Source organism: Pseudopodoces humilis, chromosome 6 (genome assembly GCF_049639895.1).
Source record: "Pseudopodoces humilis isolate 2021_Gansu_Grassland_sample_001 chromosome 6, ASM4963989v1, whole genome shotgun sequence".
Taxonomy (NCBI): Eukaryota; Metazoa; Chordata; class Aves; order Passeriformes; family Paridae; genus Pseudopodoces; species Pseudopodoces humilis.
This window is the reverse complement of record NC_142205.1, coordinates 18291807-18314285: the sequence shown is the minus strand read 5'-3', so window position 1 is coordinate 18314285 and position 22479 is coordinate 18291807. Positions and strand designations below refer to the sequence as shown.

Genomic DNA, 22479 nt, shown 5'->3' with positions numbered 1-22479 from the left:
GACCTGGTGCAGTTCAATGCAGTGTTATAAAGAGTTTGAAACTGGAGGAAGTGAATGTGGAACTTCAGCAGAGACTAAAAAGGCACAGGAGCACCAAAAGGAGCTGTAGACAACATGGTTAAGTTGCAAGCAGAAGGGAAGAGGACGGAGAACAGGCAATGAGCTGAAGCATTGTTTGCACATTTTGAAAGCTTCTGATGAGTGCAGAGCTCCATTACTTAACTGCTATTGGTTAAATAGTGATAAGCACTGCTGAACTTTGTCCCAGCAGTTTGGAAATGGAAAGGTGGGTGGCACTATGTGTGCCTGTCCCGGGTGTGTTTTGACTCCCAGCTGACAGAGAGTCATGGAAGGTGATGAATTACAGTATTTATGCATGGGTGTAAGAAGCTCTAAGTTATGGGCCTAGGGTGCTTACTGCACTTTCAGAAGAAGCTAGTCTGCACTTTAGTGCATAAATATTGGTGTTATAAGAAATACTTCTGCTTTCCTCATTTCAACAAAACATGGTGTAAATGGGAAAGAAAGGCACTTTTGGGGCTGGTTCCTCAGCTACTCTTGAGCTCATGATTAGGAAGTCTAATAACATTTTCAGTACTCTTTAACACATTTAAAGACCACTTTTTATTTCTCTCTCTCTGGTTAATTTTAAGCTCCATAGGTCATGTGTGATTGAAAAAATAGGAGAAAGATGGATATTTTTGCCAGTTATAAGCCAGACATCACTCGGGTCACAGGGCATAAGAAGCACTGTGGAGACACTCTGCCAGAGAATGCAGGAGGAGTCTGAGCCTCCTACAGTGACACAGGTAATTTGTGGTGACTAGTCATGCATCCTATTGGCACAATAGCATTGACTTTGCTCTTACATGCTTGCCTTCACTAAGGATAATCTGTAGCACTCTGCCAGAAAATATCTTGACCCACGCAGTTGCACCAGGCAATTCTTTTTATTTTTCTCCATATGAAAATCTCTCATTCACATGAAAATATTTGACACACAGGTGCTTTTCTTTAGTGCTCGGTGCTAAAAAATCCTTCTCTTTTCTTGCACATTGCATCAGCTCAGGCTAGAACTTGTCTGAATACTTATTTTTCAGCAGGATTCTATGATATGAATATTAATAGATAATATGAAAAGATTTTTTTAAACTTCTCTTTATTTTTACATTCAATGCATGAGGACAGACAAGATGAACATTCATGACAAAATATAAAGACATATATTCTCCTTGAAACAGTTAAAAGATAAAGTGTTTAAGAGTTTAAAAAAGTATTTTAGAAAGATTGTATTTCCAAAATTCATCATTACAGAAAATTCAGATCTTTTAGAAACATAGTGTTTAATATCCTTGTGTATTAAGCCCTATTATGAAAGTCTATAGTTGCTTTTCATCTTTAAGAAATCTGTCTCTGCATTACTAACAATCTTTAAGTAACCTATTGATGGAGCCAACAGTCTCCATAATACACAGTATACACAGTTACAAACAATTGAAAAGTTATATTACAAAATATACAGTAGTTTATTTTTACATTTTTATAGATAAACATTGCATAGTTTTCAAATATGCAATATATAACACAATCACAAGCCTTTTTTTCTATAAGTTATGAAAAATTCTGTACACTCAAACAATTATAAATAAAATGTAAATATCTTTTAGTAAGAGTGTGGGGGTGAGTGTACCAGGACATATCATGATGTATTAAGCAGAAATATTTGTTGGAATCTGCTTAACACAATGGTACGGTATGGCCTGGAGCAAGGAGAGGAGATCATAGGGGTGACGTTACAAAGAGGAGCCATAAAGTACTGATATGCCTGACAATTATTACCCTGATTCTTTTGGAAGAATTGCTTTCCCACAGTCATTATCACTGTTCTTGATGGCTTTACTTCAAGAAGCAAAATAAGGTGCATGTTGTTTAAGAAATGAGTAAAAATAGACTAAAATGTTTCCTCTTTCAATGGGTGGTCAATGGAAACGTAAGATAACTTGAAAACAATTCTGGATATTTTTCTCATATTTTTCCCAAAGAAACAGGGCATGGGAAATGCACACTGACATTTAAAGAAACAAATTCAAAAAGCATCCAGAATTGTGAGCACAAACTGAAGGAGAATTACTGAAGATATAAAAATTCCACTTTAAAAATTAGGTGCTGACAAAATTCTGTTTCAACTATATGAAGCATAAGGAAAATAACTTTAAAAAGAACACTTGACATAATTCTGCTGCTTGATACTACACTCCAAAAGAGCAGAACTATACCAAAACTAGATGTTCTTGGAAATTCACTCTGATTCTAAGCATTTTGTCACTGGCTCACAATTGCAGAAACAGTTAAAATCTCAGTTTGAATGCAATTTGCAAACAGATACTTTGCCAGTTTTAATGTTAGTTTAAAAAAGTAAATGAAAACAATTTTCACTTCTAAAAGGTATGCATTTACCTAATTGGTGAATTTAACCTATTGAATTCCAAGCTCTGCAGAAAACAACTATTCAGAAGTAATTGTGTTCTAGCAGCACTGAGTGGCTTTGTTACACTAAGGGTCTTCTCAGCATTTCATTACACGTTTAATTTCAAATTCAGCCACTTAAATGGGCTTTGACAATGACACTTGGTTTATACTCAGCCACCTATTTTTTTTCTGAATGTTAGTGATGGGATAATGTCCCATACTTAGTAAAATCTAAACTGTTGAAAACCAGCAGAAGTACTGAGTGCATCTTTGAAATTATCTTCTTCTGACTTTGAAATTATGTCTTCTGTCAGCCCATGGTTCAGAGCAGTCTCACAAGCATTTACTAAAACATCAGTAAGGTAAAATTTGAGCACAAGCAGCTTCCTACCAAGTATTGCACTACCCATGGATTTGCTAGACGTTGTAGTGACTACACTCCTAATGGATTTTATCTGGGATTTGGATTGCTACATAAAATTGCTAGTGGAATTCACATTATTTCCAAGTAGGGTGGTTTGGAACACAAAGGGGTAGTGAAAACCCCTTTCTCTCCAGTAAACGTTACCAGATGCCCTGTGCTAGCCATAATCTGCTCTGCAGGCTGCCTCTGTTATACGTCTAAAGCCAGTCTGCACTGCTATCTCCTTTTGTGATGCAGGCAAATGGAGCCACAGCTGCACACAGATCTCCTGGCATCAACCCAGGCTGGCACAGCTCTCTCCTCTCCTACAGTGGCCACTTGTCCTCTGTCCTGCACCAGTCCTTAGCTGTGGGATTTCATGGTGAACAGGACTGAAGAGAACCATGTAGAGAGAGGAGTGGACACACAATCACATCCTCAGTCAGTCAAGGCCTTTGATAGCAGCCTGATGTCTCCATGCACAGTTCTTAACATTCAGCAGGCAGAGGGAGCAGCAATTACTTTTACAGTCTTTAGCCTGAGATAACAAAAGATTATAGCTCCTGTCCCCACTATTGGAGGAGATAGAGAGGGCTCCAAATGGGCTTACGTGCACCCTTATGCCAGAGTAGGACTCCAAGAGCTTCAGAAGGGTGTCCCAGCATTTCATTTTCCTTCACACACATAGATTCTGTGTATTCTAGGAAAGCTACTGTTTTCCATTTTGACCACTACAGACAGGTCAATGAAAACATGAGGATTCCCTTTTTTGTTTTTCCTTTTCTTCCCCTATTCCTCCCCCCCCCCCTTTTTTTTTTTTTATTTCAAGGGCTTTTTAGGTATTATGAAGTAATTTCTGCTGAGTCAGTAGGTCAGAAAGGCTGTTCTACAAGTGCATTGTTTATTGGTTTTTAAAGTTTGAACTGACTGCCACTTCCTTCATCCCTCTCTTCATGGGACTACATGAGGATTTCTTTTGTTTGCTACTGATAACATTGGAGGAAGGTTCCACATAGTAGATCCTCTGTGAGCAAATCTGTCATTAGCTTTGCAACTGAGCACAGATTTTCTAGGGACTCTGTCAACTTGTCTGACTCCCTTCCTTGATGAGTGATGTATCACTGGCTTCAGAAACCTAACAAAATGTTCACTCTGTCCTCAGTGCAAGGTCCAAGGTGGTTTTGATGAGCCTGGCTGTCCTGTGCTGTATCTCTGCTAATATGTATGCATCCAATACTATAAGGCTGTGTTGTTTGTGCCTGATTTGTCAACACAAGCTACAGCTGGTGCCCTTCTTCCACCTCTTTCTTCATCAGCCATTGCCATGGTGTTTTCATAAACTTCCATAGTTTTTAGCTGCTTGTCTTTGGCACCCTCTTGTTCAACATTGACTTTGCAACACTTGCAGAAGCCACAGCAGTGTTTCCCACAAAAAGCAAGTGAAGACATAATTATATTGTCCCAGGGCTCTAGGGAGTGCATCCAGACAGGTAGGAAATCCCAGTTTTGGAGCTTCTCAGGCAGCGAATGTGGTCGCCTTTTCTGCATAACATTAATTACAACCACAGCAATAAAAAGAGCAAACAGGGGAAGGCAAACACCCAAAAGGACTGGCCAACCTGCCAGTGACAGACCAAATACAAACAAAGGCAAAAGAAAGAAACAGAGGAGAAGATAAAATATAGCAAACCATCTGTACTGGGCTGTTATATTTCCCAAGGTCTTGGACATGCGGATTGGCAGGCGCGTATAAGGTATTGGATAAAACAGAATAATCCCAGAGACATTGAAGAAAAAGTGGCACAAGGCAATCTGAAAGCAAAAACATTTGAGAAGTTCATTAGCTAAAACACCATTAAATGCTCCTACCCGCATGATAATTGCTTTAGCAAGCCTGAGCCTTTTAATGCTTACAGGAGGCACTTAGAATAAGCGTATATTGAACAAAACAATACATTCCCTGCTCACCTAATCTATTTAAATTTTGTAACTGTTATCAGACTAAAGTAAACATGAAAGTACAGGGGTTTATTTATAAAGGGCATTATAAAATGAGCATGTTATCATGAAATCTGAGCTTTATCAAGATAGCGTCTTTTCATGATTACATCTGTTGCCTGAGGACAATAAAATGACTTCTGTAATTTTCATGATTTACTTTAGCTAGTAAAGTATTCACCATCGTATTCACCAAGGAAACGTCATTATCTTTTCACTCTTTGATGTAAAGCATTCATTCAAATGTTACTTTCTGCCAGGTTCTTAACTGGGTGGAAAAAGGGAGGCCAAAGCCAGGCTTCCTACTTTTAAAATAGTGTGAGGCAAAAAGGAATTCAATAAAACCCACTCAAATTGCATTTACAATGAGAAAAACAGATGCCATGATGTTCACTGCAACGTCAGATAGATAGAGGGCTTGCCAGCTCAAGGATTGTGAAACATTCACTTAGGCTACAGGAGTCCTTGTACTCTTCATGAACTGAATTAGGGTCCTGAGAAGAGAGCTTACAGAAGTCATTAACCCTCAGAGGGTTCTCAGTGTGTGAGCACTGAACTCCATGCAGCAAAGACCCCACACTCAGGGGTCAAGTGTCCTCCCCTGTCTCAGTTCTGAATCAATTCACACAGGTCAAGACAATTTACGAAAACAAGATTAGGTGTACATTGATATTCTGAGAATTTTTAATGCAACCTTTTTGCTCCAGCAGTTGAAGTGAATGCATTGTCATTAACAGCACACACAAAAGGAGGCACAACATGAACAGCTTATTTGCATCACAGCCACTTTTGTCTGCCATGTTTCTCTTCAGAAAAGTTACAACTTATAAATGGAGTCAAGAAAGCATTGTTTCATACTGACCTGTAATGAATATTTTAATGTACTCCCGGGACTTGCTAAAGCTGCAAGTATAGCTGTTGTGGTTGTGCCAATGTTGGCTCCTAAAGTGAGGGGGTAAGAGCGCTCAATGCTTATAACGCCAATTCCTACAAGAAAAGAAACACAACTGAGTTGGTTTCAGAGTGATGGAGAAGATAAAACATGGTAATAAAGAGCACAGAATTTACAACTTACCAACAAGGGGTGTAATAGCAGATGTGAAAACAGAACTACTTTGGACAACGAAGGTCATGCCAGCCCCTGCGAGCATAGCCAGGTATCCAGCAAGCCAAGTAAAAGGAAATGGAAAATCTAAAAATTAAAAGGAAAGCACTGCTGTTAGCATAATAGAGTGATCTATGCAACAGTAACACAACAGTGAAGACTGTTAAGCACTTAAAACGTAGATATATTGTTTGGATATTGGGTCTCAAATGACAATTTGGGGTCAGTTCTACAACTTTGATTTATCCTGTTTGCTGTGCTCCTTCTACAGTCTTGCACCACTGGATACACTTTGAGATGGACACCAGACTAGCTAGACACCTGTCCTGGCCCAGGGTAGCGTGCATTTTGTGATACAGTTAGGTACCAGAAATGTTTCCTCAGAGGTCAACACAAAACCTTGTGGGTGTTTTGAAAGCCTTGGTTTCTGCAACCAGGCACCCACTGCATGGATCAGATCTTCAGAAAGCTCTGAAGACCATCCTGACAGAACCAAGTTCTTTGCTCTAACTAGTTCCAAGCAGATTATCTCCTAAAAATTCACTTGTTAACTCTTGCAGAGAACAGCTAATTACACTGACTAGAGAAATGGGGCACAAATGCTCCCCTGTAGTCTGCAGATTAATGGGGAGAACTGAGAAGTGAGGACTTAATCAGCTGGAAAGACGCAGAGGAGCGCAGAACAGATCCCAAATTAAATAAGCAGTAGTGGTCAGCTGTTTACTTTCTACACTTTGCTTTTAATTATGGCAATGTTCTTTGCCCAGGAGAAGACAGCTTGGGGACCACTTTGTTGCCTTCTGTATTTCTGTGAACGCTCACTTCAACCACAGCCTGAGATCTGCACCAGGACTGCTTTTCTCTGCTACAGCTTCTAATCTCTCCATAAAAGACAGTATGAAGCAAAAGCAGCCTGGTGAAAAAAAACCCTAACATTTGCACTCAATGGATCCAGGCTGAAAAAAATGTCTGGACAGCACAGGGAAAGACAGAAAAACACCACCATTCCAGGCTGCCTTATCCTGCTGAAGAGAGGCTTAGGCAGCAGAACAGGATAAGATCATTGCTACAAACTTTTTCAATTTACTTTAGAAGGAATATATAGGCAATCACAATCTCAGCACTTCAGTGCTCTCTTTTGAGGATAGGAACACTACATTTCTAACAGCTAATGATTATACATCTAGAAACAGAGCATGGACTTTGGTCTCTAATGCTGTTAATCTGCTGCATTTCTCAATCAAGCTGTTCACTAATAGATTTTTAAATGAAAGGAAAAAAAATGCTTGGGAGAAAAAATGTTGGGCAGTGTGCATGATTTTCATCCAATAGTATTTTCTTTAAAATATTCTATAGTGTCTTCCAGAACAGGAGACATCAATAAACATGCTCAGTGTCCTTGTCATTCCTAGAAACAATCCTTAGGAAAAGCAGATAGTTACCGGTGTTGATTGTCTTCTTGATAACACTCGCCACTTGTCCTTTAAGCACAGAGTTTAATAGCTTCACGATCATTATCAAACAGGAGCACAGAACAAGCAGGGACAAAGCCAGAAGGATGAGCCCGATGGCAAGATCAGGCAGGTCTGAGTTTACAAAGATGTGTTTGCCTGAAGAAGAAAAGGAAAATTAATTAGCCTACCCACATTTTTGCCTGTGATCCTAAGCCCAGCTCTGGTTTTCATTCACTGCCTTGAGAAAATTAGACCAAAGCACACAAAACTTGAGGGGTTGATGCAAAGAGGGGAAATGCCATCTTTTGTCCTCCACAAAAGCCATGTCTGAGTGAGGCAGGAGAGGTGCTTCTATAGAAATGCCTATAAAATACACAGCAGGCATCCCTATGGGGGGAACTAGGTGACTATGTGCAAGGGAGAGGAGTACAAAGGCAGGAGAAAATTTTGGCGTGCTCCAAGCTGCATGGTGAGTCAGCTTTTCCCAGAGGTGGCTGCATGCCTGAGAAGGGCTGTTGAAAGTCCTGCAAGGCATGCATGGGGATGGAGATATCCTAGCAACCATTACAGCGAAGTAACCGTAGCTCCAAGCCATCCGAACATCGAGGGTGACATGATACTGAAGACCTCAATTACTGGTATCAGGCAGCATGGAAAGAGATCCATCTGCAGCCAGATAGCACGATGGTGCTGGTAACTGCAGCTGTGAGCTATAACAGAGCACAGCTCCTCAGGCAGCACCCGCAGTGCCACGTGTCCGTATGCAGGAGAGGGCTTGTGGGTACACCTCTGAAGCAGGCTGTTAGCACCATTAGAAAGCTACACAAAGATATTGAAGAGAAGTAGTTTTACTTACATTTACTGATATACTCTGTTTCTGTTACATTCTGGAGGGTCCATGTCACGTTATCCTCAGTCCAGCAGAAGTCAGGAGATGTGCAATTGTCGGGAGATGGAATTGTGACATTCTGCTGTGTCTAAAGATTGTCAGACAAAGCAGATAGTTCAGTCATCTACAATCCTTTATTAAGAGCTCATGTAGAATTTTCAAATTTTACTGCAACCAAGATTCATCAGCTAAAAAGTCAGAATTGTATGTTGGCACCACATTAATTAATGACATGGTAGCATTTTGCATTCTTAAAATAAGAGATTATGCTGTTACCTAAGCCAATCAGTACAACATTTAAAGATTAAAATATCCCCAAAATCTTCTACATTGTAATAAACACAGCACCAAGGCACTAATAGCTAAGGAACTTAACTACTGATGACAGCTTTTGTGGAGTGAGCTTCATGTTTAGCTGCAGCTGTGGGACAGTGGCCTTCCTTTTCCAGCCAGTGCCACAGCTTCCTTGGTCAAAGAGAGACCCCTTTACTGACATCTCCATGCAGTTTGTGGTCTGATGAGTACTACAGGACTGTGAGTCAGAATGCTATAACACTAGTGCAGCCTCTCTTGCTGGATGAGCACAAAGTGCTTGAGCTGATTTTCTGTGCCTCAGTTTCCATGTCTGTAGAAACAGAAGTGCTGCCACTACTTGAATTTTCAAAGTTCAAATGCTATCTAAGAGCTTATTACAAGCACTATGATTAGCATTACTAAATTACTGAATTTCTATGTCTACCACAATAAAACCTTCCTTACAAGCCCTCCTAGACCGGATATACTGCATTCTGACACCAGGTCCATAAGTCATTACGCAGATTAAGGAAGCGTTTGCTGACTGAGCTGTACTTCCACACGAGAGCAGCTAACAGCCAAATGGACTCTGAACCGTGCTCCCGAACACGAGGTATCTTTCCAAAGTGCTTGACTGATTTTCTTTTGCAGAAATGGGGAAAGAAAAATCATGGTTTTTTGCTGGGTACTTCCTACTGACACCTGCATTTGTACCTCCCTGCAGATGATGCAGGTGGGCAAAACTGGGAGTGGATCTAGTGCCCCCACATCTCCAGGGAGCATCTGGGCTCCAGGCCCCTCATCCTGTAAATCTTTACAAACACAACACAATCTTGTTTCTCACCTTCCTGAAATTTTTTCAAACATCTGAGTTTCAAAGCAGCTACACTAGGTCAAAATATTTGTTTTGCTTTAAACATATGTGGTCTGCATGTATATAGCCTTGCCATAAGTCTATTTTATAATTTTTGCTAGAAATTCATTTAACCCAGTAGGAATGCAAGTGAATTAAATGGTTTTCCTTTTCCACCACCAAGATCAAGTAAGAATTCTGGGGGTTTCACATGTTTTTATAATTTGTCTATAATCTTGAGCAGTAGGTATACAGCCAAAATACAGGCAAACACAGAATAAAGTGTGTGTCTAGAGATACACATTTCCCTCAGCCTGCACTTTCTGTGTAGTTTCTTGTCTTGTGTAGGACTCAAGGGCTTGGACCTCTCCAGCTGAGGGTCGGGCTGTGCCTGCAGGGGCTCTGAGGGCACCAGGCTGGGGCTCTGACCGGGCTCTGGTGGCGGCTCCCGGGGTGAAACCCCCAGAGACCCTGCGGCGTAACCTGAGCAGGGTTTCAGTGAGAACACTGCTCCAGCACTATCTCCATAGGTAGCATTTCACTGGCCATCCAAACTGTCATTCAATAGGAGCTGAGCACTTAATTTCAACCTCCACAGTGTGTTCCTTAAGTATCTTCTGCCTCAGGACTTCAGGAATTACTTTTCTATACATGCCAACAAGTAGAATACTCAAATTAGAGAATCAAAGGATATTTAATGCTGTAAGTGCTAGTTAGCTGAGCAATGCAAACCAAACACTCAGCTCCATAGTTTACCAAAATACTCATTGGTGTCAATCTGGGCAAGAGATTCCTCCGAGCTGCAGGGCTGCTTGGGTGAAGAGGAACAGGACACAGCCCTGCAGAGGCTTTCTCCAAGGGCAGTTTTCCATGAAAGCTGGAAATAGCCAGCTGCCACCAGATCACCCCAACACACGTAAAACTAAAGCAGATTAGATCAGTAGATAAACAGCGGTTGAAGTGATCTTTTCTCTGGCCTATGTTGCCAATTTTTTCCACTTTCAAGGAGTTGGTAGAAGTATCAGAGTTTAAAGGCATTTTGGTTTGAAAGGAGTAAAAGACTTGGTGCCAATCCAAGTTCTGATAGGCAAGGGCCTGCACCGTACTGAAAGCAGCCAGGTCAGGGTCACCACTGGTGACCATGCTTGGTTTAAGTGGAGCAAAAACTACATTCAATTTTTTTCATTCTTTTTCTGCTGATAAAAACCCCACCCTCATTTAAAAATTCTAATTTCACAATCCTATGATAAGGAGCATCAGCTACAGAGCAGTAGCATATTTCCTGAGGTACCTGACAATTAATTTAACACGATACTCACCACATTGGTTTCAGTGACACACCAGATCTTTACCAGGCTTTTGTTTTTTGCTGATTCATCATTAGTGGCAATTGCATTTATTACTGATTTATCAAGCTTAAAAAGAAGAATAAAAAAAAATTTAAAATTTAAAAATTTAAATTATTCCAGCTTGTATCAACACTTCTGTTCAGCTCTACTCAAATAACCCCCTTTAGAAGCTCAACCATATAAAATCTGCATGACTCTAATGTTAGGACTCCCACCCAACAGGTAGGAGGGCGGTTACTCCTAGAAAAAAGGTATAACTCTACATGCACAAACGCTTTGTCTCATTCTCCCCACATCATCCACTACCTCATCTCACCCTTTCTGTTTAATCAGCTGCTCTGACACACTTGCCTGACTGTATTTACTGTCACTTCAGAAGCTGTGTGCATTCCCCAGCCTCTAGATGCACATGATTGTATGCACAAGACATCCCATCATTTCAGTGTCATCATCAGGTCCTATGCTGATCCTCTGGCTGTGGCAGGTTGTCTCAGCTAGTGCTGTCTGTCAATGTCCAGGCAACAGGCTGCCTTCCCATCCATCCCACATGGCTGTGCTTGTCCTCACCTGCCTTCCCAGTCCTCCTAGCTAGATCTGCCATTGCTGTGGTGAAATGTGGGGGAAATAGGAACTGGAAAATAGAGATGGGGCTTTATGAAATATGAATAAAGAGAAGAATTCATCTGCTAAGGAACTTTACCCCGAGGACACAGAGAAAGGAGCAGAGAAATCAGAGCATCTAGATTAGTTGTGACTGAACCAAGTAAGCAGATTCCTTGAAGTGAGAAAGAGCTTACCTCAATGATGAGCTTTGTAAAGGGGTCTGTGATAACTTTTAGTAGCTCTGGGGCATCCTCACCACTTTCAAGATGAAAGGACTCAACTATAACATTGGTGAGATGGTAGAGATAACCAGAAATAACTTCAATGGGCAACAGCGCAAACACAGCTAGCCAGTTAAAGAAATCATGGATTGTTGCCCCAGCAAAGGCCCTGCAAGAAGAAATTAAAAATCAGAGCTGATTTTAATTAAACAAAACATGTACAACATCAATTAGATATGAAATCATAAAAGTAGAGATGAAGGCCATTTCAAGGTGGGAATAATTTAATTTCTGGGGTCAAAAGAGACAGCTACTTTGTTATGGAGTGCTGGGTTGTCTCCACACTGATGACCAATTAAAGAGCCAGACAGGTGAGTAAAACAAGAAAAACGAGAAAACGGCAAGAAAAACTAGAAAAGACAAAAGTGATCCTTAACATGAGGTTGCCAAGAGAACTCGTTTGAAGAAAGAAGTGGCTGTACAGCCTGTATTCATTTTGCCTCTCACCCATTTTTGGTACCTTTTTAATCCTCAACCAGTCATTGCCTCCGGGACCTGTTCTCCCTGACTCCTGGGGCAAGAGTGCTTTGCACCTCTCCCACATGTTTCTGCAAACTGATGATGCCCCTTACATCTCCTCCAAAGCCTGAAGAGCCACAGCTCTTCCCTCAGAGGCTTTGGCTAAGAGTATTTCAGTATGCCCAGTGGGCCATAAATGACAAGGTACCAAAGGCTCCTATCCCTCCCAAGTTTACTGCCCATCTCCAGAAAGCCTCTAAGTGCTCCATGAGCTCCACAAACTCTCTCATTGGCAATGTCAAGTGTCAGTCTAAAAGTTGTCACTGTATATATTTGTATACATTTGTATATATTTGACAGCCAGAACACTTCATTTCTCTACTGTTACCAGCTCTTGCTTTCTGTAGATTTAAGAAGCTTTCAACATTGAAATCTCTTTTAAGGAAACCAGACCAAATTCAGGTAATATTAACTTCTTGAACAGTTAAGCACAATACCTTCTAAATTCATTCCTGTCCCCAGCTTGCATAAGAGCCACAATTGTGTTTGTAACTGAGGTGCCAATGTTTGCTCCCATGATGATAGGAATTGCTGCTCTAACAGTCAGCACTGGAAAGCAGAAAAGGAAACACTGAATGAAAAAATCAGATCATCAGCTCTATGCTTCAATGAAAACTTCTGTTACTATCAGTGAAACCTTGACTTCCCCAGATGTCAGTGGGATTAGCTGCTCCAATCCAAACAGATTTTCTTTTATCAAGCCCCCTGGGAACTCGGCACTTCCATAGTTCCATGATCCCCACAGACACTATGGCCCATGGGTATCCATTTTCACCACATCTTAGAGGGACAGATTTTTGAAATGATACCACAGAAAAAATGAAATATTTAACTGCCTAACATGAGAAAAGTATGCAGATAACTCCAAAACTAAGTCATTCAGTGCCAAAGCTTACAATGATTTTCATTGCAGTTGTGGTTTTACTATTATTACTAGTACTACTACTACTATTGTTATTACTACTAATATTAATACCATTATTATTCCTTTTTAAAATTTCATTTATAGTTGTGAAAATCTTTTCCTACAGTCTCTATTATTCTACCCAAAGCTTCTACAACTTGAACACAAGTGGGAATGTTTGCACCTGAGAAAAGGTTTATGAGTGATCTCTAGGAAGGTAATGTAGGCAGACTTACACGTGGAGGACACCATGCTGACTATAATGGATGAGGAAGTACTGGAACTCTGTACCATAACAGTCACCAGAACTCCAATCACCAGTCCCGCAACAGGATTTGAGAGCACTGAATCATCTTTAAATATGTCTCCTGCTGCTTTACCTATAAAAAAACCCCATATTCTCAGAGTGATGGAAGTACAAGGTAAAATTCACAGAAATTATCAGAGTGTTTAATTAAAGATCATTCAGCCATTTAATTGATACATATACAACCATGTTTGTTATCCCAAAAAAGTACAATGTAGCCCAGAGATCCAGATTCATGTTCTGGACTCTCAGTTTCTCAGTTTTTAGAGAATACTTTAAATTCTCTCTTTTCAGTGACTATGAGCCCTGCTGAACTCTGCAGAGAAGAACATAATGTCACAGCCATCAGCAGAAAGACTGTAGGACAAAAAACCCACACATTCCTTGATTTCAATGCTTTTACTTGGTATTTTTGGATACTGAATTAAGGAAAATGCTTTTAATAATACTGATTAATTCTGTTCCTGTACCTTTTGGTGTTTGCAAAATACTTCCACAGAAGTGCACATATTTCTCTGATAACTACTCCTGAGTCCATCACCTGAATTCAACACTTTGAAGTAAATGTAAAAAATACATTTCAATAGTTTTCATCTTTGAAGGATTTGGGTGACATTTCAGTGCTAGATGCTTTGGTCAAAAGCATAATTTTCCTATTTCACCTTGTTGAAATGTCTTTTACATGGAACAGTTTTATGCACAGATATATTTTTGTAAACTGTCACTAAAGTAACTGGAATCTACTGGGAGACTGGGGCCAAGAACCCTTATGTCAACAGCTCTTTGGAGCTGGAGACAGAGGACCCTTTCAAACAAATGAAAGTCAGTGTTCAGTCAGAGCTACTTCCTTCTCAATCTACATCTCATCACATATGAAGAATGTTCTTGAAGACTGGTAGCTGTAATTAAGTGTCTTAGACAAAATTTACTGCCTTATTCATAGTTTATTCTTGATACTTGAGATATTTTCATACCTCCTACCAGTTGAAAAGCAGAGCTCAGGACATCCAGAGAACACACGAACATGTAGAGTAATCCAAGTAGCATAATGAACTTCCCTATCCCATAGAGTACACGAATGATTTTTCCTTTTCTATCCAGTTCTGCAAAACAAATACATTATATATAAAAGAATTGTTCGAATTTTTCTCTGGGATACTCTAGTGCACAGGCAGAGACAGTGAAGACAAAGACAGTGACATGGCTCCAGTGTGTGATTAAACCCAAAAGAATGTTCTTAATCATATTTTAACTGCAGAAGCAGGTATTTTGTTTACCTACTTTAACCACAAAAAATCTTTTTGGTATGTGGCAAAAGCCTTATGAAATCTGACATTGACCCTTGGTTTTATAGTCATCCTATTGAGTAAAAAAAGACCAAAAGGTGTGTGGATATAAAACGATATCAGTTCTGGACTGTTTTACGCATATTTCCTTATGTTTTAATGAGGGTAAGAAGCATGATTTCAGGATTTTTCTTAACTGACTGAATATAATACACCCATTAACTCTTGAAGAACATGAGACACGTGATAGGAAAACAATGTGGGTAACTTATTTACAGAGAAATGGCTACCTGACCACTTGACCCCAGTGTCCTGCAGCTCCGGCAGAGCCCACGGGTCTTCTTCTTCTGGCCTTGTCTCATCTATCAAAGCTACTGTGGAAAATGCAGGTTGAATTTCCCCTTTATTTCCAAGTGAAGTCACATTGCCTGATGAAATAGAATATTTAAAAAATTGTTTAGTTACTTTCCATCTTCTCCAGGGATCTCCAAAACTTATATATTTTTATAATTCACGAGTGAGCACATTACCTTTGTGATTTTCTCCTTCTTTCCCAGCCATGTTCTGGTTTTGTTTGGAAGAGTCCCCAATATAGTTATTGGTTTCAGGCTTTTCTACCTCCGGCCAGGGAGCCATGATCTGTGACTAACAAAGTAGTGTTGATTGAAATGCAAGTGCAGTCAAAACATTCACCTTACGAGGGTATATGCAAGAAATATGATAAGATTAAAGAGCAAAGGAGATGAAAATTAAATATAAACTACTTTCCCTCGAACACAATTTTTTACTAAACTTTATGATTTATTCTTCTATTTGGGAAGTTGATTTCTCAATTGTTTTTTATTTGTGCACACAATTTAAAAAATTGTTTCCATCTCACATCTCACATCATGCACTTTTAACCGTCATGAAAGCAAAGATTCCTCTGCTTTCCAAAAGGTTGGAATTTCTTCTCTTTAATTAATTTTAACTCCTTTCAACGAAAGTCAGAGAATTATTTTACTTTCTTCCACCTTCTGGGTTTAAGCAACTGTCTGGTAATTCAGGTAAATTACCTTTACCTGGTAATTCAATACACAGAAATTTTCTTAGCAAAAAAAAATTCTTCCCTAAAGCACTGCTTAGTTTGGGTCATGAATGTTAAACACAAAGCCTTGTTGCCTTTATTAGCTCATTCCCATGGAATCATGAAGAGGAGAATCCTGGACAAGGTGGAAGAAGAGCCCAGGGTTTTGAGCGTGCTGAATGCCTGGAGAAGAGGACAATTAGAGAGCAGCGGCCATTTGCAGGTCTGTATTTGCCTGTAACTCAAGACTGATGCTGCAAATGAAGCTGGTAGCAGCAAGGTCCAGCTCACCCATCTCACATAGGCTCTCTCTCTGAGTCTGTTCCTTCCTGACCCCTTTTTAGGCACATTTGACATGCACTGTGATATTAATAAATAATAACTTTATAAGTAAGACATCACATGTCCAAATCCTGCCAGTATGGGGGCAAGCACATATGACAGACCTGGTCCAGGCAAAAGATGAGGCCAAGCCTGGAAAAGTCCTCCCTATTTACTTCACCAATATTGGAAGCCAGAGGGAGAGACATGAAAGAGAGGGAAAGTGACTATGGAAAGATGAGCCAATATGTACCACAATGTTTCTTCCTTTACAGATTTGATGACATCAGCCAGCACATCCAAAAACTCTGTGGAAAGGATGGGAGAAGTGAACCCTGTCCAGGAAAGCCTCACCTTCAGGTCTGTTTCTTCCACCCTCTCTGCCACACAAGTCACAGTCAGTGCTGCAGTCAGAGCTGCCCCATGACCAGCACATCTGGCACCCACATGGCTGAAACACTGGTCTGCAAATTTGCCTCCTATGCTCCTCATAAACAGAGCCTCTGTGCCCAGCCTCCAAAAGTCAGAGCTGGTATCATGCTCCCATAAACAAGGTTCACTGGCATTTAGTAGTCACTCTAAGGAAGTATAATTAATCATTCATTTAATCATAATCCTTTATGTAGCTGATGGTGAAATGTTTTGTCCCTGCCCACATCAGTAAGCCACACATCCTCCTTTAGCTGGGAAGGAAAAGTCACAGACAAAATCCCTTGTGTCTTACTGTAACACAGGTGGGTATTGTTTTCTGGCACTCCACGAAGAAAAGTGCATCTCTCCTTCCACATTACCAGGATATGTTATTCTACAATTACATTAGCAAAAACTACAAGTTTCACATTCTTTATCTGTGGTGTAAGACCCAGAGCAGCTCCCAAGATACACAAAGATCTTCAAACAGATGAAAGAAAGTCACTCTTGCTTGTTTCAACAAGGATTTCCATTTGCTTGAAGCAAATTCTCTCTTTTTCATCCATGCCAAAACAACCTCTGGCCCCACCCAGGCAAAAACACCTCCATCTTGTTAAACAAGTTTCATTTATATATGTTCAGCATTTAAAGAGCTATTAAAAAAATAACTGCTCTGCACAAGTGATTCTTAAGTGAAATGTAATCATGAAAATATACTGGAAAATCTGATGTGAAGTTGCAACTTATTCCAACCATGGAGACACAGAATATGCTGGACACCACCATACCTAGAGATGCCATCAGTACTACAGCTCTTCTGTTACGCTTAGTATGGAAATTAAGGATTCAGCCCGCATGATTACTGTATGGAAACTGAGTTGATGCATTCAGTGGAGAAACTGGAGCTTGAAAACTTCAGCAGACAAACAGCCTCTACATCTCCTAAATAAACTCTCCCCAAACAAGAATTCGGCAGAGCATTTTTCCATAATAAGTTTCTCCCGTGTTCCTGAGGTGCTCAGGATCCCACAGGTACGTCATGTATTATTCTTGGTTTTGCTCTATGTGATTAAACATCATAGAATGAGAGTTAATCACCTCTGTAGAGGAAGTTTTTTATAGGTATATATATAAAGTCATTTATACGAGCCCTAGCCAACCTCTGATCTGAGAAGGTAGACTTGAATACTGGTTGGAATTACTGGAACTGCTGGAATTACAACATTTGTCCTGAGCATTTGGGTTTGCAGGGGTATTACTAGAACAGTCCATGCTGTGTGAGCAGTATCAAGGACTGATGCTAACAGAACTATCTATACCCTTCAAGTCCTACCAAAGTTGCCAGCTTTCCCAGATCCCAGCTCTTGTTAAGAGGAACAGCTGAGAAGATAGTGAGATCAGGAGAGACACCTGATACTCTCTGCTGGAGTCCTAGCCACAGCTACTTACTGTTAATTAATCACTGTGCTACAAAGATAATCTACATTCTATAGTTTTCCCATTGAAGAATTCTTCCTTGGCCCAAATGCAGACATTGACACCTTGAGAAAACCCTCAGAAGACAATCTGTGTGCTGTGGAGGATCAGAGCAGTGGGGTAGCAAAGTGACCGCATCGCTCCCTGGCAGCTCACACGCACCTTCGGGAAGGCTGACGTCAGGTGTGGCAGAAAACATTGCTGATGCAAGGTATCAGTGACAATGAAAACCCTAATAGTGGTTTACTTCTGAGCACCAAAGACAACTACATTCAAAGGAACATATTACAGAACAGGCCAATGACAACGCACACTGCAACAGTTTGCTGTGTCCAGCTGGACGCACCGGTCCAGGTCCAAAGGCAGGATAGCCACAATTGCTGGATGAGGTGCTGGAGTGATGAGCCCTGCCCACCCCCTGTGCCAGCCCAGGTGTCTCGGTGCCGTGCATCCAGTTCCCACCTTGGCTGGCAGGACACCAGCCAGGGTGCCTGCGCTCAGGGTGAAGTCATGGAGCTCACGTCAGGACATGCACTGGTGCTTTGGATATCCACCTGCTGGGAGCAGTACTGAAATGGGAGCTAATTTCCTCCTCAAAGTGCCAGGTCACAATATGCTATGCATATTGCAAAGGTCTGAAAACCAATGCCTGTGCAAGATGTAATCCAGTCTGTTTCAGTGAACCTTGTGGCAAATCCTCTCACACCATTGTGTGTGCTTCTTTCGTTGTGAGTATAATCTTTCCTTGCCTTTGGAAAATGCTAACTGTGTGTGACATCCTTTTAACTTCAAAAGAAACTGAACCCTCCCCCTCCTAAGAGGGAGATAGATGGGAAAAATCAATGGCATTCAAATTCTGAAATAAAGTGTGAGAGAGAAAAACTCAGAGCCAAAGTGGCCTCCTGTGGTTTTTATGTCCATACTCTCTCACTACAGCATTTCAAAGAGTTAAAGTCTCTGGGGAATTATCTGAGCAACACTAGGTGTCATGCAGTTGCCCTATATTGCATTCCTCAGTGACTCACAGGGCTCTAACAGCTTTGCCTCTGTTGCAGAGCTGCACTCTCTGTGCTTTGCAGTTCTAAATCAGAAACAGTTGTCAATCTCTTTGTTTTGTTGGACTTAACACAGCTAAATGAACTACCACCTGCGTGTGCCTGGCCAGCATTGTTCCTACCTCCCCACCCGTGACCGCTCACCAAGAGGCGACACTTGCCTGACATAAGAACTACGGAGCAGTAAGCCTTAAAGAAATCTCACTCCTGGAGGACAGACTCAGTCAAAACAAGTTAAAATAGAAAGTACTGAAGAAAAGAGCAGTATTTTTAAACCTGATAGTAACTACAACCGCCAACGTGACCATACATGCACCTACAGGCTGCTTAAGCAGCTCCATATCAGATTTTGGGTTCAGCCAGGCTTTCCCCGTTCTCTCTCCCTCCTGCTCCCTCCTTCTGTCTCAGCTTTTCTATAAAAATACATCACCTCCTTATCATTCACCACAGCACTAAAGTTTTTTATCTCAAAGAGGGATTTATTATCTAATCTGATATCCAAGTATATGACTTAGTAAATATGAATATTTATCACACATACTTCATAGGAATAAATACCAAGCTATGTATTAGCCTTTCTTGTACAAAGTTTGAAGAAATACTGTCTTTTTCCCCTCAAACTGTACCACTTGCAACATAGAAGCACTCTATGTAGAGCTAGGAAAAGAAAGTTCCTCAGCCAGCACAAATTCATTCTGTACCTTTACATCAGCTGATAGATTTGCCCCAGAACCTGTTCCATGGCAGCCACAAAGCCCCAGGTGCAACAGAACCAGTAACAACTTAAATAAACACCAGCAATGATTCAACCTTGCTAGGACCAAGTCTTGTCTTTGCTCTGGCACCAGCTGCTTCCTTGGGGCTTTTTCTTGGAGTAAGTCAGCAGACTTAGCAGGGATGTAAACTTTCAACTCATGCAGTAGTAAAGGCAAAAGGAGATATGTGAAAGCTACAAAAACAGAGCACTGTGCTCAATTTAATTCCTATGGATCTGTAAGAGTCATTGCTCACAAGCCTGGATCTAACACACAGCAAAACTAAAAAAACCACACAACACAAACTAGAAAAGAGAACTAATATCTAGGTATGTGCAGAGAGAGAACAAATCCCAAAGATTTATTTTTGAATTCACAGCCAAGCAAAGCACTAAAAACTGCCACTGAGGAACCAGAGCCAGGAAATACCAGTGAACTACTTGAAATGCCTAGTAGGTATTTAAATAAAACAATTGCTTTTTCAGAATAAAATGCCAAGAAAATCAATAACCCCACCAACAACAAAATAGTACAGATCTACCCCATCTCATAGACAAAACACATAGTAGAGAATAATGAGAGGAAAAAATAATGACATTAAATAGACTTACTGATCTAATGGAAGAGCTGATAATAAAAGTTACTGAGAAACCAGCTGATTTCTGCCTACTGCCACATTAGTTGAGCAAACTACATTAGACTCTAATGTATTCCTTTTACCTCCGTGTATCAAACCAAATTAGCATAAGAAAATGTTTCCATCGAGAATAGCCTGACACGGCCGTGGTGAGGCACACAGGCTTTACAGAAGATCTATGCTAACACATGAACTGACCGTATTTCCTTCCAATGTTTCATTAATCATATCCTAGACATTTTCCGGTATCCAATACCACTGGTTACTATGACTTAAAATCTCACTTATTTTCAAATAGTAGTTAAACAAATACTTTCTTTTGCTATAGGCACTTCTTTTGGTGGAGTGGTGTTTTGGCAGCTGCTAACAAAATACTTTATTTCTTTATCATATTTCATAAAAATAACCTAGGCTAATTGCAGAAAAAAAAGCACAGTTTGTTTTCAGACCTATGTTGGTTTTTTTTATCACTTCCTTAAAGTATAGATGCAGTTAAAGGAAAACAAGGTGAAAAAGTTAACAAGAGGATGACATTTCAAGTGCGACTCCAGTACCCCACATTACCTCTCTCTTGTCATTTCTTGAACTGCAAAAGAAGAGGTTTAGACTTGCAAGCTAAAAAAGTTCAAAAGAGAAGAAAACTCAGTCTTAGTTGCTTTTACTTACCACAACTTAATTCCGAGACAATAGAGTGAACGGATCGACTGGGCAGCCACTGAAACCTGCAATATATATAGACAGGTGTTGAGCAAAGTCTGCTTTCATCACTGCACACTAACATTCCTATTTTACAGTCCAGAGGCACTGCCTACCTGCAACTTAATGATCACAATAAAACTCTTTTTGCAGGAGTGGGCAGCAACCAACACTGATAAAACTATGGGCTATTTCACACTTATCACATTCTAAAAAATGTCCCATCAGCATTTAAGCACAAGTTACAAATGTGTTCATGTGAGTGCTGGGGAACGGATTGTTCCAGCCTGAAAAATTGCCGTCCTCCTGATCATTCAGTAATCTTTTTTTCCAATAATAATTTTCCAAAAATATTTTGCAGTCTCAAAAGTCTGTCAAAAGGGTGTGAAGGAGATGTAGTACTGTTATTTGTCTGTTCAGGTGCCTATTAATCTGCCTAAGAACAGAAGTGAAGGAGAATCAGATAAAAAACGGTGTAAGTAGGAAACACGTAAGAACTCCTTAGAACAGAGGATGGAGTTTCATTCTTATCAGTGCTCAATGTTTACAATTAAGGCAAGCTCATTAGCATTTTGGCTGTAGAGCTACTTCCAAAGTAGATTTAAAGGTGTAAGGACACCTTTGATAATCACATTCAGAACGCTAGAGATGAAGACAAATAGATGACAAAGAGATAAGTTATTCAATAAAACAGTGTGGTACTATAGATTAGACAAAGCAGCCACCAGCACTGCTGTCTGCTTTAGTGCTGATCTTAACAGGCAGCTGGATGGGGGGTGGGCTGCATTAGGCACTGCAGCTTTATTATCTTTGAATTTTTTCTGTTTCAGTAGGCAACTTACGTTGAGAAAATAAGCCGTAAACGAGCCATCTAACCAGCAGATCTGCTTTGTCTGCTTGTATGCAGTCATATCTCCCAGCAGCTTAGTGACTTAGTAACTTAGTAAAGTCAAACTCTTGCTTTTTGCACCTTTCAGTCCCGTGGAGATGCCCAGCCTTTGGAGTGGTGAGTCACTACTTCCCCTTCTCCTGAGCCTGCGTCAGAAATGTTTAATAAGCAGTGCCCATGAGAGCCTCTGCAGCCCTGTGCACAGCATCACATCCTGGCAGCAGAACCACCAAGCACCTCCCCTACCTGCAAGTGGCTCTGCTGGTGCCGACCCCGCTGCCCACACTGGACTGGGCAGGGCTGGTGGTGTAGCCCAAGGACGGAAGCGCCAGCCCTGCCTCTCTCCCCACTTGCAGTTTGCACAGAGGTGGAAAGGATGGAAAATAAACTAATTTTTCTTCTGTGTGAAGTGGACAATTGCCCAAAAATGGAAAGAAGTAGTGGAAAAAGGACCCAAGA

The 22479-nt window shown here is 40.6% G+C and overlaps 1 protein-coding gene across 1 annotated transcript; it reads right to left on the bottom strand.

Moving 5' to 3' along the window:
• Window positions 1-3708: 3708 nt before the first annotated feature.
• SLC34A2 (solute carrier family 34 member 2) lies at window positions 3709-21237 on the bottom strand. The gene is made up of 13 exons (XM_005517793.3): window positions 21102-21237; window positions 15245-15359; window positions 15005-15142; window positions 14403-14531; window positions 13358-13501; window positions 12655-12766; window positions 11612-11807; window positions 10785-10880; window positions 8286-8406; window positions 7418-7585; window positions 5946-6062; window positions 5733-5857; window positions 3709-4684 (listed from the first exon to the last, which is right to left on the bottom strand). Exons 2-13 carry the CDS (start codon window positions 15348-15350, stop codon window positions 4109-4111), a joined length of 2028 nt encoding a protein of 675 aa, XP_005517850.2. The 5' UTR covers window positions 15351-15359; window positions 21102-21237; the 3' UTR covers window positions 3709-4108.
• Between the last annotated feature and the right edge of the window lie 1242 nt (window positions 21238-22479).

What these genes read in the sequence shown, in the direction of transcription:
- SLC34A2 (XM_005517793.3), bottom strand. Translation starts at nt 15,350, where the DNA reads ATGGCTCCCTGGCCGGAGGTAGAAAAGCCTGAAACCAATAACTATATT. An exon ending in TTACAAAGCTCATCATTGAG is followed by an intron (nt 10,881 to 11,611) that starts GTAAGCTCTTTC and finishes CTTCTTTTTAAG; the next exon opens with CTTGATAAATCAGTAATAAA. An exon ending in AACAGAGTATATCAGTAAAT is followed by an intron (nt 7,586 to 8,285) that starts GTAAGTAAAACT and finishes TTTCTTCTTCAG; the next exon opens with GCAAACACATCTTTGTAAAC.